At 51.3% G+C, this 25,594-nt stretch overlaps 1 protein-coding gene across 2 annotated transcripts, besides 15 other annotated features; it reads right to left on the reverse strand.

Moving 5' to 3' along the window:
• Positions 1 to 149: 149 nt before the first annotated feature.
• Positions 150 to 23,818, reverse strand: Ada (adenosine deaminase). 2 transcript variants are annotated; one of them, NM_007398.4, is made up of 12 exons: positions 23,638 to 23,818; positions 11,742 to 11,803; positions 8,928 to 9,050; positions 6,433 to 6,576; positions 5,836 to 5,951; positions 4,684 to 4,811; positions 4,060 to 4,131; positions 3,877 to 3,978; positions 3,591 to 3,655; positions 1,696 to 1,825; positions 1,123 to 1,222; positions 150 to 627 (listed from the first exon to the last, which is right to left on the reverse strand). In NM_007398.4, the coding sequence occupies exons 1-11, from the start codon at positions 23,668 to 23,670 to the stop codon at positions 1,139 to 1,141; spliced, it is 1,059 nt and encodes a 352-aa protein (NP_031424.1). In that variant the 5' UTR covers positions 23,671 to 23,818; the 3' UTR covers positions 150 to 627; positions 1,123 to 1,138. The 2 variants fall into 2 exon arrangements, with proteins under 2 accessions (NP_031424.1, NP_001258981.1); NM_001272052.1 differs by having other exon boundaries at positions 150 to 630.
• Positions 9,418 to 9,917: a DNAseI hypersensitive site, noted in NCBI's record as "intron 2 weak 1.0 kb subband in decidua; the nucleotide coordinates are approximate for this feature". NCBI's record gives the evidence for it as "EXISTENCE:in vivo cleavage assay evidence [ECO:0001075][PMID:9000171]".
• Positions 9,418 to 19,858: a biological region, named in NCBI's record as "adenosine deaminase intronic regulatory elements". NCBI's record gives its function as "regulatory_interactions: Ada".
• Positions 10,018 to 10,517: a DNAseI hypersensitive site, noted in NCBI's record as "intron 2 strong 1.6 kb subband in decidua; the nucleotide coordinates are approximate for this feature". NCBI's record gives the evidence for it as "EXISTENCE:in vivo cleavage assay evidence [ECO:0001075][PMID:9000171]".
• Positions 10,747 to 11,155: a conserved region, noted in NCBI's record as "conserved region; region orthologous to the human ADA duodenal enhancer". NCBI's record gives the evidence for it as "COORDINATES:sequence alignment evidence [ECO:0000200][PMID:12213778]".
• Positions 16,515 to 19,858: an enhancer, noted in NCBI's record as "3.3 kb EcoRI (3.3EE) fragment". NCBI's record gives its function as "enhancer in thymus and produces ubiquitous Ada expression" and the evidence as "EXISTENCE:transgenic organism evidence [ECO:0001131][PMID:9000171]".
• Positions 17,784 to 18,110: a conserved region, noted in NCBI's record as "conserved region; CR4 corresponding to human HS IV". NCBI's record gives the evidence for it as "COORDINATES:sequence alignment evidence [ECO:0000200][PMID:9922386]".
• Positions 18,130 to 19,858: an enhancer, noted in NCBI's record as "1.8 kb ME fragment". NCBI's record gives its function as "weak activator of the Ada promoter" and the evidence as "EXISTENCE:reporter gene assay evidence [ECO:0000049][PMID:8566789]".
• Positions 18,268 to 18,767: a DNAseI hypersensitive site, noted in NCBI's record as "intron 1 weak 2.0 kb subband in thymus; the nucleotide coordinates are approximate for this feature". NCBI's record gives the evidence for it as "EXISTENCE:in vivo cleavage assay evidence [ECO:0001075][PMID:9000171]".
• Positions 18,392 to 19,106: a transcriptional cis regulatory region, noted in NCBI's record as "deltaNN0.7 region". NCBI's record gives its function as "necessary for thymic enhancer activity but not for ubiquitous expression of Ada" and the evidence as "EXISTENCE:transgenic organism evidence [ECO:0001131][PMID:9000171]".
• Positions 18,740 to 19,012: a conserved region, noted in NCBI's record as "conserved region; CR3 corresponding to human HS III (thymic enhancer)". NCBI's record gives the evidence for it as "COORDINATES:sequence alignment evidence [ECO:0000200][PMID:9922386]".
• Positions 18,751 to 18,986: a conserved region, noted in NCBI's record as "conserved region; 236 bp mouse enhancer (ME) region conserved with the human enhancer (HE) region". NCBI's record gives the evidence for it as "COORDINATES:sequence alignment evidence [ECO:0000200][PMID:8566789]".
• Positions 18,850 to 18,894: a transcriptional cis regulatory region, noted in NCBI's record as "deltaT region corresponding to the human ADA-NF2 binding site". NCBI's record gives its function as "necessary for thymic enhancer activity but not for ubiquitous expression of Ada" and the evidence as "EXISTENCE:transgenic organism evidence [ECO:0001131][PMID:9000171]".
• Positions 18,862 to 18,889: a conserved region, noted in NCBI's record as "conserved region; 28 bp sequence corresponding to the HE critical core region". NCBI's record gives the evidence for it as "COORDINATES:sequence alignment evidence [ECO:0000200][PMID:8566789]".
• Positions 18,969 to 19,468: a DNAseI hypersensitive site, noted in NCBI's record as "intron 1 strong 2.7 kb subband in thymus; the nucleotide coordinates are approximate for this feature". NCBI's record gives the evidence for it as "EXISTENCE:in vivo cleavage assay evidence [ECO:0001075][PMID:9000171]".
• Positions 19,365 to 19,452: a conserved region, noted in NCBI's record as "conserved region; CR2 corresponding to human HS II". NCBI's record gives the evidence for it as "COORDINATES:sequence alignment evidence [ECO:0000200][PMID:9922386]".
• Positions 23,819 to 25,594: the final 1,776 nt, after the last annotated feature.

Consider the following 25,594-nt stretch of genomic DNA (forward strand, 5'->3'; position numbering starts at 1 on the left):
AGAGAGAGTCGGCTCTCACTTGCTGTCCACTGGTGGGCACATGGGCACATGGTGGGTTAGAACTACCTAAATTCCAGTACCAGGGGAGGTGGTACCCTTTTCTGACCTCTGGCACCAGGCACACATGATGCATATACATACAAGCAGGCAAAACACCCATATACATAAACATAATTAAATATTTAAAAATAATAAAAATAAATCCAAAGGACTGGTTAAAGGGGCGGAGAGTTCAGGAGCATCTGCTCCAACAGCCCCTCTGGGAAAGAATCGCTTCTGCAGGAAAGAGACCCTGGCTCCCCAGCCTGACACTCAGCGTAGGGCCCAGGGCTCCTCCTTTCTTAGCATCCTAGCCAGCAGCCCCGAGACCATATTCACCATGTGCTGCAAGATACCAGTCACCAGCTGCTTTATTGAACACCATAATTTTAGCTTTAGAAGGAAGGTTTTCAATTCATGTGCATGATTGTCAAGTCCCCTGGGACCTAGCCAGGATATCCAATCAGAGGACAGACCTGGCCTCTCCAAGGTCTGGAAGGAATGAAGGTCAATATGTCAGAGTTGTAAAGACTTTATCCACAGGATGAGGCTCAGAGAAGTGGCCTTGCCATCTTCAGGGGACCCGCCCTGCTGGTCAAGTCAGAGAAATAGAAAGGTCAGGTCTCATGACATGTAAGGCATGGTAGAAAGCACAGAAATCCGGGCCAGAGAGTAATAACTTCCTTCCATAGACAGCAAGACGGGCTTCAAGCAAGGGAATGTGTGGCTTGCCAAGGCCATAAGGAAATAAAGGGACTCATGGAACTGGGACTGGGCCAACTGCTGTTCAAGTCACACTCCAGGCTGCCCGAGCCTATCCTGCATAATGATCAGGAAATAGCCACCCTGACAAGAAGCTGAGCACTGTGCCCAGAAGCCAGACAGTCTCCATTTTTTCAGGGCTGTCCCTACTCTGGGAAAGATTTCTGCTACAAGCCACACAGAAAGTTGTGGAGGGACAGCATAGGGTGGTGGCTGTAACCCTGCAGAGGTGTGCTCCTGCCCAAGGACTTCTGCCACAATCGCACAGAGTTAAGGAGGGACAGTGTGGTGGGGTGGTTATTGCGCCCTGCACAAGCGTACCGTCAGTCTGTGGTGGCTATTGGTATTCTCTGTAGAGCCGTTCCAGAAGTTCCTTCTTCTCTTCCTCTGGGAGGAAGCTTGACTTCGCTGCGTTGATGTTCTAGAAGGGGGAAACATGGAGTCAGGACAAGGAAGGAAGCAGCCCTGTTAGCAAGGGCAAGGGCATCATAGTGGGGGAAACAGATCCTTGCAGGGACTCACTCAGGACATCAGAACCCAAGACCAAGGTCTGAGCCTACAACCAACCTAAATGTCACAAAAACGTCCACAGTCAGACCTGTCTTGGGAGAGGGGTCTTCTAAGGGGCTCAACCCAAGCAAAGGCTAAGTTGCCTGGTCCCTCAGCCAGCATGCTACTGCCAAGGCATCTCTGTGGAAGGCTTTTGGTACTAGGCTGAGCTTGGCATGTCAGGCCAACCCATTCTTGGTCTCCAGAGGTTCTAGGCAATCTACACACAATATATGCACTCACGTGCGTGTGTGTGCACGCGCGCGCGCGCGCGCACACACACACACATATACACACACACACACACCTGGGCCAGTGTCAGGCTCATAGCTCACACATACTCACCAGTCGCTTGAACTCCTCCTCAGTGAAGCCCATGTCTTTCTTGGTCATCTGGTAGTCAGTGTCTAGGGTGGACTTGAAGATGAGGGGGTCGTCTGTGTTGAGTGAGTAGTTGGCCTTATCATTCTTGAAGCTGGGGGAGGGGCCAGGCAGGAAGAAAAGAGAGAGAGAGAGAGCCTCTTCACTCCAAGAACCATCACTGCCCTTCCACCACCTCCCTCTTCCATCTTTATACAACCTTAGACAACACAAAGGGTTGCATTCTCGTATTAAAGAGGAAACATTTATAAAACTGGGAAAAGCCAGCTCAGAGGCAGAGGCAGAACAGCCTGAGGTGACAGGGAGACGGTGACAGCCTTAAGCTACCATGCTCTCTAGCCTTCCCCCTCTCAGTGGTGGAGCATGGCTAGCATCCTACCCTCCTCTCCTAGTCAGTCCTCAGTCCCTTGCCACAAGGCTCTTCCAATACAGCATGGAAACTTCCTGGCACAACCCTGCCCTCCATCTTGTTGAACTTGACTGGTTTCTGGCAGCTCCAACCTTCCTTGCTCGGAGAGCAGTTTTCAACGCTTTCAAATTCTTATTTATTTAAGCATGCCATGGGGCATGAGATTGGAGGTCAAAGGACAATTTATGGCCGTCGCTTTCCTGTTTCTACCATATAGGTTCCTGGGATCAAACTCAGGTTGTCACGCTCTGAGGAAAGCACCTTTACCTACTGAGCCATCTCACCAGTCCCAGAATTTGACACTTGACTTTTCTCAAAGCATTATACCTGGATATCTCTGACCCCATACTTTTTAAAAAAGTCATTTGCAACTTTGGTTTTTGTGGTTTTTGTGTGTGTGTTCAGGAGTGCATGGAGCTGGAGGAAGACATTGGGTGTCTTTCTCTGATAGTCCTCACCTTACTTCTTTGAGATAGGGACTCTCATGGAACCTGAAGCTCACTATTTTGAGGCCAGCAATCCTCCTGTCTCCACTCCCCTCCCTAGTGCTAAGGTCACAGGTGTGCACGGCCATGCCTGGCTTTTTATGTGGGTGCTAGCAGTCTGAACCCTGGTCTCACGCTTGCACGGCAAGCTCCCTTATCCACTGAGGTGTCTCCCAGCCCTGGGCACCTTGACAGGTCTTTGGCTTTCCTTCTGTTTCTGCCTGTCACTGTTACAGGTTCTCTTCCCTCCTCATCTTGATCCACCATCTCCCAGAGTCTTTGCTCTTCAACCTTTGTATTTGCGCAGATGATTCGACCCTTCCCCAGCCTGTGTGCAATAGGCTTGTGTGCCTCCTAGAGTGACCATTGAGCCATTCCACAGGCACCATGCACACTAAGAAAGCCCACGAGCCTCTTGTTATAAGAGCACAGTCCTTCCATCTGTGTAAGTGTAGCTGACAGACCAGTGCTGTCCTGGCCATTGGCAGCCCACCTCTATCCTGCCTTGGGAAAAGACAACTTTGTTCTCCTCCTGAAGCCTGATAAGGTCATTGGCCAGGAAGGCCTTGTTTTTAGTTGCTGATGGGAGTCAGGTAGCATGGGCAAGGTGCTCTAGGGAAAAGCTTTCAAGCTGGCCTTCAGGGGACACCTGGCTGCATCAATAAGAGTGAACATCCAGACAGATGAGACGCATCTTCCCGCAGCCCAAAAGTCAGAGTCGAGTAACAAGAAGGTAGACACTCATGGCCGATGGGCAATGGGGCCCAGCTCTGTTAGTCAGTGGGTGAGGAGTCAGGTTGGCACATCTGAGCTTCACGGTCCTCAGTTGTTGGACAAGGACAGCAATGCCTGCTTCCCAGCCAGTCAGAGTGACTCCATGACTAAGAACCAGGATGGTCAGGTCCCCATCCCCTCCCCTTCCTTTCCAGATCAAAACCAAATGGGTCCCAGGAACCAGATCTCACCGAACAACCGCATGCGTCGTTTTGGGATCCCAGGCGCCTGTGAGGTAGCTGGACCAGGGGCAGACCTGCAAGGGGCAGGTGTGTGGCTGGCATAGTGGGCCCGGGGCCAGACTGGTCAGGGCTGAGCCACCTGCTGAGGTTCTATTCTGGATAGCTTTAGTGCTTCATTGCCTCAAGCCCCACGAAACCTCCACCATGTGGCCACTCCCACTCAGCCTGCCTGTCCTGCCTCTGTCTGAAAGGCACGGGGTAGCCAGAGCTCACTCTCTCTGCCTTGGCGTCTCACCTCAAAGTGCATGTTTTCTTTCAGTAGTCTGTTGTAGAGAGCTTCATCCTCGATGGTGTGATAACCATGTCCCACCCTCTCTGTCTTGAGGATGTCCACAGCCTGTGGAGAAGCAGAGAGGAGGTGAGTCCAGGGACAGGAACAGAATCAGGAAGAAGAGGCCCGGGGTCACTGGCTCCTTACCTCACGCACAACCTCAGGAGAGCCCACCTCGCCAGCGTGGACGGTCCGATGAATGCCATTCTTTACTGCGCCCTGGAAGGGGAAGAGACAGTTTGGGCGTGGCTCTGAGAGGACCCTAGCGAGCTCTGTCTCTGCCACATTTAGGGGTCTGACTTTTGGCAAGTGTCACTGTCCCCAGAATCAGGCTAGGCTACTTGAAGAAGTGTATAGGACAGTGTGGTCTAGTTTCCCAAGTCAGGAGTAGAGTGGAAACGTTTTACTCTGTAGCTTCTGTGCACTGATGCTGTTTGAAGGGTTTAAACACATTGTCTAATAGTCCAAAGCAAATGCTATTACACTGCTTTAGGGCGGAGCTCAAGAAAGCCAAGTTAACATGACCAAGGCCTAACAAGAAGTTTAGAATCAAGGCAATGAGGTCCAGATAAAAAGCAGCCCTGTCCAAGGTCACACAGGAATACATAGGCAGATGCAGACTCAAACATAACTCTCCCAACACCTAGTGGGGCTTTAGGTAATGTCCTGTTTTAAGTCCAGAGCCCCAACCAAGACATATCTAAGGATTCAGAAGACCCCAAGCTTACTACCCAAGCTCCCCCAGGGCCACCCTCCCCTTCTCAGGCCCACCTCATAGGCTTCCACGTGGCCTGGGAAGAGGCTACTTCCTTCAATGGTCTCATCCCCAGCCAAGTCCATAGCCACCACGGTCTTCTGATTGTACTTCTTACACAGCTCCAACACCTCAAGGGACCAGCCTGCAAGAGAGGTCCAACGGGGCCACATCAAACAGGGATGGAGTAGGGCCTGCCAGCCACCCACTGGCTGCCCTAATTCCTCATCTGAGGCCAGAGAAGATATAAGATCCAGTGTCTTGTCTTCATATCCTGACTGCTGTGTCCTCCTCACCCATGCCTCAGAGTGCCCTTTCCCAGAGGGACACCACCAACCACTGCACAAGGTCATGGCGAGTGTCTGCTGACGTGGGCTGGGTTCAGTAAGTGATGGACAGGCTAGACCAGTGGCGCTTACCAACTCCCATGGCATACTTACCCCACTGAGAAGATAGGAAATCAGAGCCTAACATTTAGCCTAGAATATAATTCATGGGAATATTCGTTTATTTCTAATGCATCATGCACTTTTATATTAGGAGCCTCATAAAGTTATTATGATGTGGGCCAACAAGATGGCTCAGCAGTTAAAGCCCTAAGCCTAATGACCTGAGTTCAGTCCCCAGGCTACACTGAGGGTTAATGAAGAGACAGACAGGCCATGCCCTATTATAACAGACCCTGTAACCTAACATCAGCCCGGGGCTTTGGTTCCCACTAATCCTTAGGGTGGGGGCAAGAAGTGAGTGTGACCATCACCAGACACTGTGTGAAAGAGCTCACGAGGGGTGATGTGACCTGCCCTGGGTCACAGAAAGGGCTCTGCAGGTTGAGCCTTGGAGACTTGACCGGTAGTGGGGGAGGACCCCCGGATACCTCAGAAATCAGACCCATCAAGAGTCTTTATGGCCCAGATAAGGCAGGGCCAGACCATAAGTCTTAAATGGTATTACACGTTTTCCTATTGTTTAGGTTCCTTTGGCTGTGAGCTTCCTGTGGATCACGTGGCTGTCAAGTCCCAGATTTCCTGTTAAGGAGACTCACCAGAGTCACCAAAAGTTCACAGGTGTTTTTTAGAAAACTCTAGAAATACGAGGTGGGGGACGCTGGGATAGTCGGTCCAGCCTTGTTCTAGGCCAGGCAGCCAGCAGGGTGCGGCGGTACTCACTGGGCTGGTGGCGCATGCAGCACAGAATGGACCGGACCTTGATGCCAAATGCTTGCTCTCCCTCCTGCAGGCCCTGGTTCACAAGATCCACAACGTCATCAGGGGTGACGTCCCCTCTGTGTGGAGAGAGGAAGAGGGAGGACTTTAGGCCAAGGGAAGACCATGGGCAGCCATGGAACTGGAGCAGGGATGTAGTGACGTCACACAGCCCTTTCTATTTCTAGATGGAGAGGGGATTGAATTTGGGCCTGTTCAATTCCCACTTCCCATGTGGTGTATCAGAATCATGGCTCAGAGGGAAGGAATAGGGGGTTCAAGAGACTTAAAGGTGCAAGGGGTCGACCAGAAGACCGCAACGGGCCAGACTCATTCATTGAGCAAATGACTTTGGAAGTCACCGGCTAAGCCAGGCAGAGTCATGGCAACTAGCTAGTATTCACTTAGGGGAGAGACACAGCCTCAAGCAGAGGAATAGGGATCGTGCACTTAGGACTGAGCTGAGTCGCTCTGAGTCCATGGACCAGGCCAGGGCTCTAAGCACTCCATCCTCAGCTCAGAGCCCCGCTCAGCACAGCCCCCTCCAGTGATGTCACTCACTCAGTCTGGTTCCAGGGCATTGGGTCCACCTTGGAATTGGCCAGCAGGTGTGGGCTATAGCGCACTTCCACATAGACCACGCCCTCCTTTGCCTTCATCTCCACAAACTCGTAGGCGATCCTCTTGATGGCCTCTCTGCAGCCCCTGGGAAGGGAAGAACACAGGTTGGCAACCTTCCTCAGCTCCTTGGGAGCTCTAGTAGCCAACGAGGTAACTACAACTGTCCTCCGAGCCAGCCTGTTTCCAGCTCACAGGCTCTCAATGCCTGGGCACCTGCCCATGAGAGCCAAGCCTCCCGGGAAGCTGTACGTTTGAACTACAAACTCATTCTGACCCCCTTACCCTTGTGTGACCACTTTGCCTCTAACAGGCATGTCGACCAGTTTGTCCCAAAGTACTCCACTCTCCACAAAGCAGTGAGAGTGATTTAAAAAATGGTGTGTGTGTGTGTGTGTGTGTGTGTGTGTGTGTGTGTGTGTGTGTGAAACCAAAGTTCATTCTTCTCTTCTGAGCCCCCATGCCTGCCAGTTGTATAGCTCTGACTCCATGCCAGCCCAAATGTCACAGTCACCAGCTTCCTTGGCGCCTTGTGCTGCACTGCACAGTCTTCCTCTGGCCAAGGACCCTTGAGCTTGTCCCTCCCACCTCAGGACTTTGGGTCGTGGTCTCCCCTTTGCTCCAGCCTCCTGCACTCCACCTGCCCCCACCTAATGCCAGCTTAAGGCCCTCTGCCCGGGCCTCCTCAAACCACCTCCCCTCAGCATCCTTTCCCCACGCCTCAATCCCCACTTGACATTAGATGCCACATGCTTTTTTTAGGGGCTATATCACATCTCCCCTTGGCTCCTATGAGACAAGGATCTCTTTGTCTATCTTGTCATGGCTGTGATACCTCAGCCAAGGGAAGTGCCTAGGACACAGTAGCCATATATTAGATGAATAATGGACGGAAGGCTGGCAGGGAAGCTAAATGGTGAATCCAGAGGGACGCTGGGATGGGAGGACTTGGTCTCCAGTCATGGACTCACTATGAAGTCTGTGTGATCCTGGCTAGTCAATTACCCTTTGATGAGGGTTACTGTAAGGGAAGGGAGCATCCGAAACCTCACCCAGGCCGGCAGTTGGACAGGCAGACAAATGCTACCCTTGGTCTCAGCCAAAAGGCCAAGAAGTGATCAGACACAGCCCGGAAGGGTTTTAATTGCTGTTGCTGTCGAGTGTGGACTCCATGAGCAAGGCACAAGTTACCTGTGAAGGCCTCTGTGGCAGTGATCAAATGCTAGTGGATGGGCCTAGTTAGGACTCCCTCCAATGTAGAGAAGGCAAGCAAGTGCCCCCGACAGCCCTTGGGGGAGAAGAGAGGGCCTGTCTCTGAGGCAGTGGAGTCACTCCTAGGAGTGGGTTCCATGGGTGAGGGAGGATCGGGTCTCAGCTCTGCCATAGCGGGGAGCTTGCTCACTGTCTTTCCTAGCTCCATCCCCCCACAGCTCTCACATAGCTATCTACAGTCTGATCCGTCCTTCAAGTGGGTATTGAGCCCTCATGCTGGGCCAAGACTCCTACTAGACAGTGAACAGGAGCTAGGATCCCTGCCTTTCCATTGCCTCGTGACAGGGAAGCCAGGTGTAAATAGGGGGAAAACATACAATCTGTGACATAGGAATGCTACCGATACAGGTAAAGCTAGGAGGCCATGTGGCCTGCCACAGCACGGCCAGAAAGACCCCACCTGCAGAAGACAAACCGTGGGCTTTTAGAGAACAGTGGTGCAGGTTGAGAGAACAGGGACAGAGGATCTGAGGTGGGGGTGGGGTGGGGTGGGGGAGGAGTCAGCACCCATGAAAGCAGGAGCTCAAAGTTGTAGGGCTTGTACACCTGTCCTGTGGATTTTGGTGTTTGCTCTGAGAGATGTGGAGAAAGGTTGGTTTATTTGGGTCAGAAGGCTGGCTTAGATTTCCAGTCATGAGTCCTTTCTCTGGCACTCTCTAGTGACCATTCCTGGGCCTTCTCAGAGACTAGTAATGGTCTTCACTCACCCAGTGACTCAAGACATCAAAGAAAGACCCAACTCCACTTCCATGTCCCACTCCAGGGTCTCCCTTCCAAAGCTCTAGCCTGGGGAATGAGGGACCTGGCTTAGACCCTTCCCTGTTCTGCACCCATGCCTCAGTTTACCTTAAGACTAGGGCTCTTTCTATGAGATCTGGAATGGTGGCATGGGTCTAAAGAGCAGTGAATTCTGAACAGGACATCCTAGATAGCCCGGCCAGCACGGGGCTTCAGCAAGCAGAGCCTCCTCTGCCCTGAGACAGAAGCCACCTCTGGACGGAATGAGATCAGGAGCCCAAAGGCACAGGAGAGGTCGGCTCATGTGCACACTATGGTAAGAAGCAGGGTTAGAGGTGCAGAGTGCCTTGTACAGCAGCAGCTCAGGCCTGACCTTGGTTATAGGGATGGATGCTACTGTGGGGCACAAGGGTTGGGGAGCAACTTACGCAATCACAGGCATGTAGTAGTCAAACTTGGCCAGGAAGCCTGGGAGCGAGAGGGGCTTGTCCATGCCGATAATGTTGCGCAGCTCCTCCACTGTATCTGCCGGGAGGGCGATGCCTCTCTTCCTAAAAATAAAGTCAAGGGTGAGGGGCTGCACCAGGGCTTGGTGGGTAAGAGCACACTGGCTGTTCTTGCAGAAGACGAGACCCACATGGAGGCCCATGACCAGCTGTAACTCTAATTCCAGGGGATCCAATGCCTTCAGGCCTCCTTTGCTGGCATCAGGCATGTGTGTGTTACACATATACTTGGGGGCAAAACACTAGCAACACATAAAATGAATTTTTTAAAATACATGCATTTAAAAACAAAACCAAAAACAAATGAAAACAGTGAGATGCCAGGGCGGGATCCAGCCTGGCCCCCCAGGGCAGCATGGAACAGACTGGAAGCCCCAGTAAGAAACAGGGGATCCTTCCATCTACCTCCTCCCATGGGATGGGTGCGGACTCCGAACTCCAAGGCATAGAGAACAGAGCAGAGCTCCCCCCACCGCCAAAAACTTCTAACCAGAAGCCATGAAAAAAAAAAAAAGTCACTCATCTCCCATCCAAGAACAACCAGGCCCAGCTCTGCTTGACTTCCAGGATTAAATGCATTTGGGGTGGAATAGCCAGACAAGTCACTTCATCTCAAGGGACTAACAGGGTGAGTACCGGGGCAAGCCCGTGACTTCCTCATCAGGTCCAGGGGCAGGCAGAGGCAGTTGGACATATGCCCAGACAGAAGCTATCAGACACAATAGCTACTGTGCAGCGTCATAATTCCCTCCCACCCCGCCCCCAATCCAGCACCACCACCTCTGCCTTGGAGTCTTCTTCCTGCATCAGGGTCTCTGCCTCCCCATGGACTGCAGAAGCTGGTGTGAACTTGGGGAGGTTTCCTCCTCCTGCGCATGCACTGAGGTCTCCGCCCACTCTGATTCAGATCCAGCCCATTGGATCCCTCTAGGCCTTGGTTTCTTCTATTTTATCATCACTATTGTTGTTATTATTGTGTGTGTGTGTGTGTAAGCTATTGAGGGGCTTAGACTGTAGCTTCATAGCATGCAGAAGGCACTGGGTTCCATTCCCAGCACCACAATGAAATAAAATAAAATAAGCCCACATTCCTGGAATTTTCCAGTAGGAGACACCCATGTCTCCTGCTCGGGCTTGTGAGTCACGAATCCTCACCAGTCCTGCTAGGTTCCCATCATGCACTGTGGGAATACAGTACCTCCCTCTGCTATGGTCCTAGCACAAAGGGGGAGGTTCCGAATATCCACCTGGTCCCTCCAGATTAAACTTTTTGCTGCGGGCCAGATTGCCTCAGAGTCACCCTCCTATAGCCACATCCAGCCATGGTGATCCTGGGGAGCCTTCAGAGGGACACACTGGTAACTGTGTTTAGAAACAATGGTCAGACTGCAGCCCTAAAGCCCAGAGGATGGCTATGGTAGGCACCTGGAGACAGACTGCAGATAGACAAGAGAAGGGACAGTGGTGGCTCAGAGTTCTACAACTACGGCAACAGGGCGTGGCTGGATCCTCAGTGTGCTTTAGAGAGAGCCCACAGGGTGAAGGGCCTGGGAAGGAGGTAAGAGGCATCATGGAGAAAGAACAGAAGCCAGGGAGCTGGAGGAAGGCGAGATGGTTGACAATGCAGTCACCAAGAATGGGACACTGGCTTGGACACCGCAAGCCAGGGCCTCTTCTCTGCTGCTTGAATATTCCAGGGGAGCCGCCCCTCCCCTGTGGGGGGCCACTGAGGCTAGGAAAATCTCAGCAGCCCCCACTACCCACGTGTTGCTCTTTCACTCCACCCTACCCTGGCTGCCCACACCTCCATGACCTGGCTAATACATTATTAATAATGACTGCCTGGAACCCATCTCAGTGTCCCACCCAAGTGAGCTCAGCGAGGCCCTGGGGCGATATCGACCAGCCAAATGACCAAAGGCCACCCAGAGATAAGGCCAGAGGTGTTCCCCTGACACTAGAGCCATAGATACCCATACTAACATCTGGGAGTGACCTTTACGGGGCAAGCTAATATGTCCCGAGCCTCTCATTTCTCATGGCTGACCTCATAGAAATAGCTGGTTTCATTGGTGAGAGTAGCTGGGACTCTGTCGGACTCCTGAACTATAAAACCCTGCCGTATGCTCTGGAGGAAGCCTTTGGCTGCCATGACTCCATCTTCCTATCTACAAAGAGGATCGGGCCAGGCACGAAAACTGCCTACCTCACTGTGGGAAGGAGTCACTAACTTAACTCAGTGGACCACAGCCTAGGCAAAGCACACCATGACCCAGGGAATGAAAAGGCTGTGGAAGAACAACACGGAGGAAAGATGCCTAACAGAACTCTCCAGGGACTTGGGAGCTAAGCTCAAGAGTTGGGAGACAAATTCCCAAGTAGCACCTGGACACCTGTGAGGCTGTCTTATGGGACAGAGGCAGTCGAAACTAGACACTGGAGACAGTGGGAGACAGCTGGGTCCTTCCAGTCTACACAGAATGCTTAACAGCATGAGTGAAGATGCTGGGGGGAGGGGCTCACTTTTCCTGACCGCCCGAGAGGAAGGATGCTCCCTTCCCACCTCAACCTATGGGGGCTGGAGTGGAAAGACTCCAGAGCATCACCGTCTTCCATCAAGGCTTGGCTTGCTTCCCACAGGGAACGGAGAGAGCCCTGGGAATCTCCAGGGACCCCCAAGAAGAGCTGTACACGCTCTGCAATCCTGGGAAGGTCTGTGGTTGTCCTTGGACTTACTTGCCAAAGTATAAGATGGTTTCTGGCTTGATGGCTCCATCCAGGTGGACGTGTAACTCTACCTGCAAGGGACAGAAAAAGAGCGTGAGATACCACAGAGCCAGAGGACACCTCAGAAGCCACCACAGAGCCCGAGGAGCTCCTCAGAAGTCACCCTTTTCCTGGACCTTAATCAGTACCCTTAAACTCTTCACACACAGGCTTTCGCCTAAGCTCACCTGTAAGTGCGCTTTGGGGGCAGTCAAGGTGCCGTGTGGTTCACAGCTTGGGGTTCTGGGGTTCAGAGAGGTTTAAGCGCCTTGTCCTAAGTTACACAGCAAGCCACGAGGCCAGCCATGGTCTCAGTGGGGGTCAGCCACCACCACATCAGAGCCACTGCCGTAGGTGACTTCACTCAGTCAACTCTTGAGTTTAACAGAAAGAGCCAACTGCAGACTCACAGGCTCAGGGGCCTTAGGAGATAGCTTGGTACTTGCTGTACAAGCTGAGCTCAGGCAGCAATCACATCAAGTGTGGGGCTGCACACCTGTAATTCCAGAGGAGGGCAGATGGGGGGGGGGTCCCTGGGGTTCACTAGCCAAACAGTTTAGCCTAATCAATAAGCCCCCAGATCCCTGTGTGAGACCCTGTCTCAAAGAATAAGGTGGGTGGCACTTGAGTGATGCTGACCTCTAGCCTTCACATGCAGGCACATATGGACACGCTCACCCATACCTGCACTCACACGCACGTGTGCTCACAAACACACACCGAAATAAAAGACTCCAGTGGGGCATACGTGACATTTGCATGTGCAAGGCCCTGTGCTCCAACTTTAGCACTGCAAAGTAAATGCAAATATACAAATACCAGGCTCTGTTTCACAAACAGGTGCTAGACAGGCCCGTCTTACCAGGCAACATATTGACAACTACGTCTTTCTGATCCTCTAGAAAGGGTCTTGGTGACCATCCCTTATTTGGCCAGTCCTATGTGTGACACGTTGTTCACAAAGCTGAGGCCACAAGCAGGGGCTCTGTAGAGTCCATGTGTCTAGACTACAGATCTACATTTGTATGGCTGCTCTCAGATGGCCCAAGTGTCAACAGTGTAGGATAGCTCGCTCTCATACAAAAACCCTGACAGAGATTTTAAACAGTGAATGTGGAGAGGTGTGGCCCAAAGGAAGCATCTCTGGGAGATGGTGTTTTCAACAGCTATTACATTAAGGGACTTTGTCATCTTCCTGATCCAAGTCTTGGGGGAAGCTTCCTGGACTAAGGGAGACCCAGTAGTGGCGTTTGCCAGGGTGGGGCCATTTCTGGAAATTGGTGGCTGAGATAAGAAGGTTGGCAGGCCTGGCTGGAAGGAGGAACATTTGGGAGCTTCTGGTCCAAGGGACAGCCCCCAGGAACTGTCACTGAGCCTGCTTCCAGCAAGAGAAACCAGGGCCAGGGCAACAGGGGCCAGAGGTGCCAAAGCCTCTAGCTGGCAAGACCTTAGAGTAACCAGATAACTCCAGTATTTCACTCTGTGCCTCTGGGTTCTCATGTCACCTGGAGAAGAACAGTACACCGTCCTCTAGGTCTTCATGAATAGGGGCCATGGGGATGGTCAGTCACGAAGCTCTAGGCATATGGCAATAGATAAAATCGTGCCATTTATCACTTAAACAAACTATAGTATCATGTAGTTCAGGCTAGCATTAAATTCACTATAATAGCCAAGGATGACCCTTGGTCTTCCTGATTGTTTATCTCTCAAATTGTTTTCTGAGCATGATCTTACTCACTATGTAGCCCAGGCTGGCCCGAGATTCATTATTAGCTCAAGCTGGCCTCAAACTTGCAATTCACCGGCATTAGCCTGCCAGGTGTCAGGACTGTGGGCATGAGCCACCACACCCAGCACTTAGGAGCTTTTCATTTGAGGAAAAATAGTGAAGCCCTTGCTTGTTGCTGGGGCTACAGGAGTAAGAAAGAGGGACAAAGTCTTGTTCCTTCTGCACACACAGTCCAGCAAGGGACAAACTAAAGACACATGAAAAAATGTATAGTTATGAACCAAGATGCTCCCACAGGAAACACTAACTGTGCCATGAACTCACAGTCCGGCCAGGCAGCAAACGGACTCCTAGAAAAGCCAAGCCAAGCACTGAATGGTGCAAAAGAACCATCTGGGCAGGGGAAGGTGAGGAGGCGGGGCAGAAGAATATTCCATGGAGATAACAGTCTTCGCAGAAGCCCTGCGACAGGGGAAAGTGGGGGTGTACGGGAGGAAGGGAAACGCTGAGACTGAGCATAGTAGGGAAGAACCCCCCCGGAAGGGCTGCGTGACCACAGAAAGATGGGTTTTCTGGTGAGAGCACAGAGAGGCCAGCTTAAGGTACCTCGAGAGAAGTAGGCTGAGAGAGAGAGAAGCTACCACAGATAAGAGTTTGAGGCTGGGGTCTAGGACCAGGCCCTGGCTTAAGCCAGCACTTAGTGCTAGGGAGGCAGGGTCTGGAGAATAGAGACCAGAGATAGGAGGAGACTGGAAGACACAGCATATAGAGGCCAGTCCTGGTGGCTCATCAACGAGAAGCAGTAGCCTCCCTGGGTCAGAACCTTGGGCCAATCATGGGACCCTGGAGTCACATCTCAAGCCCCAGGACCAGTAGCAAGGACTTTAGATGGTAACACATGGAGTCATCCACTATCTTAGATGGTAGCACATGGAGTCATTCATAATCTTGGAAAAACCTATCCTAGACCCTCTGGGCAGGCCCTGAATGTACTCTCCTGTCCTAGTAGCAGAGGCAGAGAAGATCTGGTGCTCAGAAAAAGCAGCAGCTATGTGACCACAGAGGCAGAGATAGGAGCTGCGAGGCCATAAACCCAGAGTGCCTGACACTACCAGAGGACAGAGAAGCAAAGGTCTGACCCACTGAGCTTGTAGGGTGAGCAAGGCCCTGCCTGGCACTTTGATTTTAGACTTGTGGCCTGCAGAATGGCAGAGTGTGGGTTGGGAGCAAGTCATGTAGTAACTGCCTTTATTTGGGCTTTGTGGTGCTGGGGATGGAGCCCAGTGTGTTTTGTGGCTTTAGAGCCACTTAGAACGTGGTCACCTATTGCAGCCACCACGGGAATCTCATATAGCCTGAGGTCGAGACTAGGAGGACAGATCTGTGTCCCTTAGTCTAAGAACGCAGGCTAGAAGAACCCTTCAGGACACTGGTAGTGTTGGAAAGTTGATGTCTGGACTTCAACTGGGGTCAGACCTGCCTCAGCCCTCTGGGTGTGTTCAGGCACAACTGTGTGCTTCTGTAATTTTGGGGGTGCCAGGGATGGAAGCTAGGCCCTTGAGCAGGCCTGGCCCTCTGCTAAGTCACACCCTCAGCCCTGTTCCGTTTTAAAAATTTTGTTGTTGTTGTTTGTTTTTCTTAACATGCACTCAAGGTTAAGAAAAGTGGCCTGGAGCCCTGTGCCAGAGGCCTGAGCCAGGGCAGGCTAGGAAACAACACGGATAAGAAAGGAAGAGGAGAAAATCTTCATGGTTCTTCTATGAACCATGCTTTTGAATGGCTGACAGTTAGCTCAGGGGGATGCAGGGAGAAGATGTGGGTCATAGCGGTTCTGGTCTGTGAGCTGGGAGATCGGACATTGGGTCAGGGCAGGGTCTCTGGGTCCTGCGTCTTCATCAGTGGGTGTCAGGGGTCTGTAAGGTCGCTCTGGGGAAAGCACAAGTCAAGATGAGATGCCTCCACACTGCTCCCTGCTGTAGTGTAGCTGTGACAATAGTCAGGGTGTGACTGCTCTACCTGCCAGGCCCCAGGAGACCATTGTGAGCAGAGTGGCTCTGGGAAGCGCTAGGCAGACAGCCAGTGAGCCAGCTCTAGAAGCATCCACGCCCTCTTGGACTGTTCCGTCTTGTCCTGCTTAGCAGAACAAGAGCCCTCCTGAGGTTTGAGTCCCAGGTTCCAATGACCCACAGAACCCAGAACCACACAGTAAAGAGAATAAGCTATCAAGGGGTACCATATAGAATGTATGTCCGGAAGGCTGGTTCAAAGGAGACCTCCCAGGGCAGAGCAGGCTGAGAGAAGCGTGGATCCAGGAGTTACCAAGTGTTGGAATCAGGAGGCCTGCCAGTAATGGCTCACAGAGATGGATTTTCAACAAAAATATTTTCAAATAGGAGAGACACCTTTTAAAAGCTTTCTTTGGCTTCCAGGGTGGAGAACGGGCTGGAAGTTAACCTTCACAGAGGACTGCTAATGTGTCCAGATGAGAGCCAGCTCCTGCACAGAGTGTGCCACACTGTGCACCCAGTAGGTGCTTGGCAAGCAGGAGGAGTCCAACACATGACAGTTCCCAGAGGAGGGTCTCAGAGAAGCAGGCTGGAGCAATGGTCCCTCTGGGTCCAACTGCCCACCATGCTCCAAAGAAACTGCCATATGGAGCAGGCTGAGGGGCGAAGGAAGCAGAAGCCTGGGCCATCTCCACAGACAGCCTGTATTTTAAACAGTGAACATTCCAGAAAGCCGCCATGGAGAAGCCAACCTACCACCCCAGATGACCAAGGGGGGGCCAAGCTTTGAGGTACAAGCCTGTCCTCCGGGTCATATTCTGGGAAAAGGAACAGATAGGAAGTTTAACATTTGAGTGTCTATTGTGTGAGTATGTATTGTCTCCTTGAAGGCAAGGATTCCACACCCATTTTACACAAGAGAAAACTGAGGCTCAAAGGAATCTCTAAAGATTCAGGATCAGTCAGTCTGCTCTTGAGCTCCTGCCGGCCTCATGCAAACAAGAGGAATTCTATGGCAACGGTGCTGAGGCGTTCAGAGCCCTAGCTGTCATTAGACCCTCCATCTGAGTCTCTCTTCATCACTAGGCAAGGGTCACCTTAGACCTAGTTGCTATTGCAATTGGATTTGTGAAGCAAAGCTTAGAGCTGTTTAAGGACCTCCCCAGGCCTGCACAGACTGCCAGGAGATCAGCGGTTCTCAACCAATGGGTCGAGACTCCCACAGGGGTCCCATATCAGCTATCCTGCACGTCATATACTTATACTACAATTCATAACAGTAACACAATTAGTTATGAAGTAGCAATGAAAATAATGGTATGGCTGGGGGTTACCACAACATGAGGAACTGTATTAAAGGGTCACAGCATTAGGGAAGTTGAGAACCCCTGCAGTACAGGAAAGGCAGAGCCCAAGTCTTTCTGCCTCTAAGGCCAGGTCTAGTTCATGGCCACAGCACCACCCTGACCCTGGCGCCAAGCCTCCGTCCAGCCTCCTGACCTCCTGGAGAGGAGTATCATGCATCTCTCCATCTTCGTCACTCTGCAAGCCTGGCTCATAGTTGCCCATTATCTGTCAGAATAGCAGGAAGCCCTCCCACTGCTGCTGGGGACAGGAAACAGCTTAGTAACTAACAGATAATTACTGTGTCCAGGAACTGGGGAAGCACCGAGAGGCGTCAGCCACATAGGTGAGGGCCTGAGAAGCACAGTCACAACCCCCAGCGTTCCAGGTCACACCAGGTCACAAGACATGTTGGGACAGAACCAGGTCAGGAAGCTAAATCTCAGATTCCTTGGTCACAGGCTTCCATAGCTGGTTCAGGCCTAGAGGGAGTTTGTCCCAATAGGACAGTGTGGCTCATGCTTCCAGGCCCCTAAAACACACAACCCTGTTCTTTTTTTCTCGTCCCCCACTTCCGTTTCTATGTATGTATGTATGTATGTATGTATGTATGTATGTATGTATGTATGTATGTATTTTTGAGAGAGGGTCTCTCTAGCCTTAGTTGTTCTCAAACATACTGTGAAGACCAGGCTGACCTCTAACTTACCTGTCTCTCTGCTCTGGGATTAAGGGAGTGGCCACACCTGCTCCCTGTTCTGTTTTCAACCCACTTTTGCCTCTCAGAGATCAGGGACCTGTCTGTGTCACCCTGCTGTGTCTCAGGGTCCTAGCACAGCACCCGGCCCAGCCAAATGCGCTCTGCTTCTGGCGAGTGTCACTGATTCACCCCTCCCCCACCCCAGGCTCAATGTCAGCAATGGCAACTGTGGTAGAGACCCTGGGTGGGCAGAGAAGCCAGACCCTGAGCACTACAGCCAGATCACAGAGGAGCCACAGGTGCCCACAGAGCAAGCCCCAGTCCCTCCTTCCTATCTCTGCTTCTGGCAAGGGGATGAGTGGGGCAAGGGTCAGTACTCATGCCCTAGGAAGGGCCTCTCATCTAGCTTTTAAGATGAAACCATCAAACAAGGCAGCCTTGGGCCAAGAAGCTGTCTCAGCACCACCTCCTTCAGGAAGCCCTCTAAGCTCTGCCCTTTCTGGGCTCCTGTAGCTCTAAGTAGACTGGAAGGAGCCAAACAGCCTCTGTGTTTCCTGAAACCTTAGGGCCTGGCTGAGCTCTCCACTGCTATTCATGAGCTACCCCAGAAGTCCCCAAGTCACTAAGAAGTATCTCCATTTGGGAGAAGTCTTATGACTGACTCAACAGTCTAGAAATTCAGCCCATTTACCCCCACTTTATAGGTGATAAGACCAAGGCTCAACAGGAACTTGCCTTAAGTCACAACAGTATTACAAAATAATGAATGCCACAGCCAGAGACTTGTATGACCCTAAAGTTGGAGTTGGAAGCCCCCCCCCCAACTCCCACCCCCATGGCAATATGTTCCTACATCCTGCAATGCAAGTTGCTAGGCAGATGATGGGGAAATGCGACCAGGATGTTGCTGGTCCCTAGAGACAGCAGCTGCCAGTGGCATACCCATTCTAAGCAGGCCCACATGTGGTGTCTGTGAGCTGGGTACAGGTATACACAGCCCTACGGGCACTCTGGGGCACGGCTCACCCATATCCTTAGCCTCGTGGTAAATATAGCATTTAACCTCATTTTGAGGTTCCCCTTATTCAAGGCTATCCCACTGTGCTGCCTTCCCTAACCCTAAGGGGGTACCACTACAGGACACCTAGGCAGATGAACAATCCTCTCAGTTTGCAGGACAGCCTCCCTGGATGGGGTCTGGCTGGCTTCCCTGCCTTCCTGTGTAACCACAGACCTCTTTCCCCTTCCCCTTTCTGGCCCTTCATTCTGCTTCTGTCAAACAAAGGCTTCTATGAAACCAAATCTCCTTCTGTCCCCTCCCCAACAACTGCCACATGAGTCAAAATGGGTGAGCTGCTCTCACCCAGGGGTAGAACAGGTGGCTCTGGTAAATGAGAGACATCAAGAATCCAAAGAGGCGCACCTGGGGCTTTGTCTCGTAAGACACGAAATGAGGGTGTCCCGGAGTCCAGGAAGCACTCATTGCAACCTCCGGAAGGAAGCACACACTTGAGAGCCTGTGCTACCCACCAGGCACTGTAGCAGAAGCCATGGGCGTGTAGCTTTTCCCCAAAGCCCTCAACAGTTGTTTCTCTGTCCTGGCTGAGCTTCAGGGTGTGCCTGAGGACTTGATGCTGTCAAGCTGAGAAGCAGGGGGCTCTACCCTGATCTGTCTGAAGGCCAAGGTGCAGACTCTGACTCCTTGCTCTGTAACATCTTCCTACTCCCATGCCTACCCCCCCTTTTTTTTAACAAAAAGAAAATGAAAGATGAATTAGCAAAGCAGTTCATAGCACCAACTTCAGTTTTAGGGCAGTCTGAGTTGCAGGCCAGCTCAGCTGCTTTCTGGCCATGCTACTTTGGCAAGTTCTGAGTCAGTTTCCTCCTAAGTAAATGAAGATAGCAGGATCTATCCCAAAGGCTAGTGTGAATGAAGTGTGACTTAATGGTGATGCTAACCATCCTGGAGGCCTTGTTTGACAAAGTTCCGGTGCTTGGACAATCTGGACTGACCCTTCACTGCCCTTGATGGATATTCGCTGCACACCTTTTGCTAGTCTTCTGTTTCTGACTGTTAAAGGCCTCTCTCCGAAGGCTAGACCTGGGATAGCAGAAAGCTAGTGTAAACAAGAATGAAAAACTTAGGGACATTTTAGAAGCTGACCAGCTGTAATTGAATTGCTGAATTTTTAATATTCAGCTTTAGAAACTAGGAACTTGTATGCAGAGGAAGAGATTTTGGTCATGCAAGTTTATGAAGCCTTTGTACCTTCCTGAAGGCAAAAGCAAGCAGGTTTAGGAATTCTGATGTTCTGCTGTTCTTTACGAAGAGTAACAGATAGAAATTGTATTGAAACAAAGGTTCATGACAGAAACACAGGAAGACATCCTTTGTGAACCGCCTGTTTCCTGAATAGACTTGTCAGACCAGAACTTTACTGATAGACTGTCCTTGCTTCAGCAAAGGGGCTGTAGAATAGTTTAAGAATCAATGAAAAAGGACAGTGGCCTTATGCCAAATATAAAAGAAATATAGAAGAAAGAAAGGAAGAATTAAATAAGGGTTAGATACTGAACTCTTGCACAAAGCCAAGTTTGATATAATAGGTAGTAGGACATAACTTTTGAACTATTAATCTTATGCCAAACTGAAATAGAATCAAATTCAAATAGAGCCAGCCTGCCTAGCACTTCTGTAACTGCAAGGCGTTATGACACCAATCTTAAGGAAGGAGATACTGCATTTAAAGAAAATTGATTTGATCTTAATATTCATTTTTTAGTTCTCATAAATTTTCTGTTTGTTCTCTTTGTTCCTCTTTCAATATTCTTATGTGATCAAGGAAAACTTTACAAGAAAATGTATTTTGAAAAGTTGTGTAATCAACAAATAAAATTTCTGTATTTTTTTATGTATAAATAAAGCCTGAAAGATACAAAAGTTGTTGGCATAGGAGAAGCCATAGTGAGATGCGATGTGTGCTTTCTCTCTGTCCCGTCCCCCACATCCCATGTCTGATCCTTGCTTCCCCTTGCTGCTCTTGCATCCACCCTTCTCCAGACCCTGCCTGCAGCCGAGGCTGGTCCCCAGCAACTTAACTCACACAAATCAGCTAGAACTACACTTGGTACAGAACAAACCTCAAAAGTCTGAGAAAGCAAAGATTCACTGGGCTCATGCTCTCTATGAACCTGCATAGGAGGAAAGACCCAATTAGAAACAACCTTCCAACCTGGGCCAGTTCCCTCAGAGGTGTGAAGTGCACAGAGACTGTTGCTTTGAGGAAGCCTTTTCCCTCTCTAGTCCTTGGACAACTCCACTTGTGAATGGGATGCAGACAGCTGCCTGCTCAGTCATTCATAGAATTGTGAATGACTGCTAAAGGTTCCTGGTACTCACAACCACTCCAAAGAGCCTCAGCCAGAGGCAGGAGGTCAGCATGCATCTTTACATACAGCAGCAACGGGAACCATGGGATTTTCTAGTCCTGCTTCAAGTGGGCACAGAGTGATAAGGGTTACTGGGTCATGCATGCACGTGTACATACCACACACACACACACACACACACACACACACACACACACACAATCTTCAGGTGCAGCAAGTACTAAGGAAGCCAGCACCCAGTCAAAGCAGGGGTCTTTCTTCTCCACGCAGGCTGATGGACCAGCAGTTTTACATTGCTGGCAGGGCATGATGACAACAGTATCTCAGTGCCACCCAAGCCTCCCCAGTCACAGTTAGAGCCAGGTGACTTGCGTGTATATCTATATCTGAAGGGCAAGGTTGGGGAGAAGGCTCAGCAGGTAAAGAGCGTGCAACACAAGTGTGTGGATCTGACTTAAATCCACACAGCCCGCACAGAAGCCAGGCATGGTAACTGCCATTTGCCATCCCCAGCACCCCCACTGTGAGATGTGAGGCAGAGACAGGAGAATTCCTAGAAACCCACGAGGCAGCTAGCCTGGAGTTCCAGGGGTGAACAACCAAGACACTGTATCTCAAACATGCTGGAGGGTGAAACCTGACACTCAAGCCTGTCCCTACACAGTGCCTTAGCTCACACATACCACATAGAAGAAACAAAAACAAACGCTGGCCCATTTCATCTGCTCACCTTGAAGTTGTCCAAGCCCCAGTCCCAACTGGTGTAGGCATGAGAAACCAAAGAACCCAGCAAAGGCTCAGGTAGATATCCTCTTATCCCTAAAGCGTTTGCAGAGATCACCCATGAAAGATGGGGACATAGAATTTCTGCTTCTTAGGTTTTGTTCTTTCATCCAAAACAAAGGTCTTGCTATATAGTTCAGGCCTGGAACTCAAAAATCCTCCTGTCTCAGTCTTCCAAATAATAGGAATTCCGGCTCTGTACTATGCTGCCTGGCTTAGGGAATGGGATTCTGAAGCTGACCCTCAATGTGGGCTTCTCTCCCAGCTTGGCTACATCCTAATTAAGCTCTGTGCCTGCTTCCCCATCTATCCATGGAGACAGCATCAGCTACCTCACCAAGTCAGGGCACTAGTTGTGTGCAGTTACAGTATGCTGGGCCCCTGGTAGCATCAGTTACGCAGGCTGGCCAGGCGCTGACCACAGTGGCTCCTTCCCACTCTGCCAGCCATAGCAGCATTTCTTCCTCACCATGACACGAGACCTGTCCCACCTCAGAGGTAGCAGCCCAGCATGCTACCTTCCTGCTGACGTCACCTTCCAACATCCAGACACCAATGCTAACAGTCCTTTTCTCCAGGTGTGGAGTCTAAGAGCCCCGAGGGAAGGAATGACATCCCAGCATGGGTCAGATGACAATACCAGGGCTCATGATATATTGGCACTCCCCCCATCCCCCAAGAGCTGTTACAAAAGGGTAGGTGCCACAGAAGTGTAACCTGTCGCTCACCTTTAGTCACTCTCTTAGGTTTCCATCAGGAGAGATGGTTCCCCTGACCAAGGGTAGGGAGAATTCAGACCATCAAAAGAAAACTCACCCTTTGATGTCTAAGAGCACCAACTGTGGTCAGGAGCCACCAGACAAGATGTGCAGCAGGCATTGGTTGGGTAGGAAGACTTGCCCTGCCCTTCTAGCCTCTAGCTAGAGGGGCAGAGTGTGTTCCCTATGGTAAGTGCATGGAATACAGGCCCACTGCCCATCTTCCCTCCCGCTCCCTCCATGCACGCATATATGACACAACATGCACACGGGATTCATACGTCTGCCACCCCGCCCCCCACTCAGCATCTGTTTCTTGGAGGGGTAAGTCTAAGGGTGACTGTCTCTGATCCCTCCCCCTGAGTTCTCAGTCCCACACTCTGCTGACCAGTTCAATTTGCCTGGCTGACTAGACAGAATCTGTAAGGGCTGCAAATCTGGCCTTGGGGACCTGGAGTCTCCCTGTTTCCAAGAAGCCACAGCTTGCAGAAAGACAGATAAAGGGTTCTCCTCTGGGGTCAAGGGCTAAAACTTCATCCCAAATAAACCCATATGGCCAAACGGTCAGTATGTGTAGGGGTTCCTCCTGGCACCCTGAAGCCTCTATCCCTTCCTTTTCTGGTTTGGATCATAGATTTTCCCACGGGCGCACCCACAAACCTAGGTTACCTGTTGCCCACAAAGTAATCATAACACTTAAGTATAAAGCCATACACTGAACATTTAACAGCTAGAGACCCTGGGCCCCATTCTACTGGGGCTCAGACACCCAGGTCCTAGCCCAGTCCCACACAGCTGTGCAGCCCCGCCGCACTGGATGCCCATTGGCAGACAGCGAGGCTGAGACCTCCAGGGCACAGGGCATAGGCAGCAGCCGAACCCGAAGGCCGACTGGAGGCACTCCCAGGTTCGCATAGACAGCAGCCGAACCCGAAGGCCGACCAGAGACACCCCCAGGTTCTGGACACTCCCTGCCACATCGTCTCTCGCTCGACATCCCGGAAGCAAGCTAAGGCCTGGGTCGAGGGGAGATGCCTGCGGGAGTCCCCCTGCCACTCCATGCTTCTAGGTTAAAGGCGCCAAAGGCTGGGCCCCGCTAAGCCCCGGGACAGCCCGGGACAGAACCCTGGCAACGGAGCCCCTCGGTGCTTACTTTGGGTTTGTTGAATGCGGGTGTCTGGGCCATGGTTCCGAGCGTGTTCCCGGTTCTCTCCGCCGAAGCTCTCTGGGTCTGCGTTGGCTCGCTGGCAGGGTCGCTTCCCGATGGCTCTCAGAGACCGCGGCCCGCCACGCTCTTTTTTACCGGGCTGCCCCGGCACAGCCCCGCCCACGCTACGCCCACAGAGAGACCCCGCCTTCCGGAGCCACGGCCCCGCCCCCCCCCCCCCCCCCCCGCCTGCAACTCTGGCGCGCATTTCCCGGAATTCTGAACCCCAGACCTTCCCTGCTGGCTACACCCTAGGAAGCTCCCAGGTGAGCCCCCTGCAGACGCGACTCCAATGTCCTCACCTGCCCCTTCCGGGCCCCTTCAGTACCGAGGCTTCCAGTGTTGCTTGGGCGCCTACTTTGTGCAGGCTGAAGCTGGAGCCACACAGTCCTGAAGCCTTATGGGGCTGGATTTTGAGGGATAGACCCACTTGTTGCAGAATCACAAGGCAGAAGAAGTGTGTAATTAGGGAGATTTAGCGGCGACTGCCGGAGTTCACCAGGTGAGGGCGGGTGGGATGCAGAGAACACTGTTGTGTGTGAGAGAGACTCCTGAGAACTAAGTCTCCAGGGTGGCTGGAGACAGGGGGTGGACAGGAACACACAGTTCATCTCTCCTGGGGCAGTTACGCTGGAGAAATATGCCCACGTATCGAGATGTATTTAGAATGCTCACATCAGTGCTGTGGGTAAATACAGTGGACTGGTTTCTGCAGCAATAAAGCCAGTTTCAGCTACAAAGCACAGCACATGTGCTCAGACACAGTAGTGAAAGGGGGGCAGAAAAAAAAATACGCTGCAGAAAACTTCATACTATGGTCAACTTCTAGAACATATAAATAACAACATATGCATCAGGGAGGAGAAATGGGAAGCAAGGGAAACACTCTTAAATCTCAGTCCTGCCATCCCTGGGGTGGGCCATGCTGACTCTGTGGGAAGCCTAGGGCACATGGAAACATCCATTTAATGGTGGTATCCCAGAACTAGGTGAGATGCAATTCTCATCTGAAACTAAACAAACTTACAAATAAAGAGGAGGGGATGGGAAGGGGAGAGGGGAGCTGAGGCCAGCAGGCGAGGTGGAAGCTCAGAGAGATGTCACTGAAAGTTTGTCAGTGGTTTCAGGACAGCATCACACTTCTGTTTGGAAAACTCCAGCTGTTCCAAGTCTAGAAATTTAGCCAGGGAGACTTCACAGGTGAGCTGTTTAGAACCATACTCTAGGTTTGGTGGGATTTTGGGGGCGGGATGCAGGGCTATATTGTAGCAAGTTCCTTAAGTAACTTGTGCGCACCTTGAGGTGGGGATGCCCGGGTGTCCTTACATGAGGGGACAACATGAAAGGAGCTGGAGAAAGCGTGGTACACCAGGAAAGATCCAGGTGTGAGACCGTGGCGACTCTGGGCAAGAGGATGGACTCAGATCCCTGCTACTTGAAAGCAGCAGAATACAGATTTGGGATTCAGTTGTTTGTGGGAGTGAGAGAGAGGGTGGATCAAAATGGTACTTCTAAGACAGGGATGGGAATACTTGTGCCTGTAATCTTAGTATTCACCAAGCTGAGACAAGAAGATGCTGAGCTATTATTGAGATTTTTGAGATTCTGTTGCAAAAAAAGAGAAACATTTCCAACACATTGTAGCTTAGTGGGAGGTTTCTTTGTTACTTCAGATACATGACCATACACCATCACATGTGGACACACCCTCCCTAGCCCTTGTCCTGGAAGCACTTTGAAAACATCATTCCATTCAATCTGTCTACACCCTGTGAAGCAGAAACTGTTATCAGTCTACAAATGAAGTCGCCGAGGCCCCAAGAGGGCACAGGCCACTGGGCTCCTGGAAGATTAGTGCACTGCAAGGGAGGGTGGCACTTGAATTTGATTCTGACTCTATAGC

The sequence above is a fragment of the Mus musculus genome, chromosome 2 (assembly GCF_000001635.26).
Source record: "Mus musculus strain C57BL/6J chromosome 2, GRCm38.p6 C57BL/6J".
In the NCBI taxonomy this organism is placed as follows: Eukaryota; Metazoa; Chordata; class Mammalia; order Rodentia; family Muridae; genus Mus; species Mus musculus.

Coding starts and splice junctions, on each gene's coding strand:
- Ada (NM_007398.4), bottom strand. CDS start 23,670: ATGGCCCAGACACCCGCATTCAACAAACCCAAA. Junction 6,577..8,927: donor TACTACATGCCTGTGATTGC/GTAAGTTGCTCC, acceptor TTCCCTTCCCAG/GGGCTGCAGAGAGGCCATCA. Junction 4,132..4,683: donor GCCACGTGGAAGCCTATGAG/GTGGGCCTGAGA, acceptor TTCCCCTTCCAG/GGCGCAGTAAAGAATGGCAT.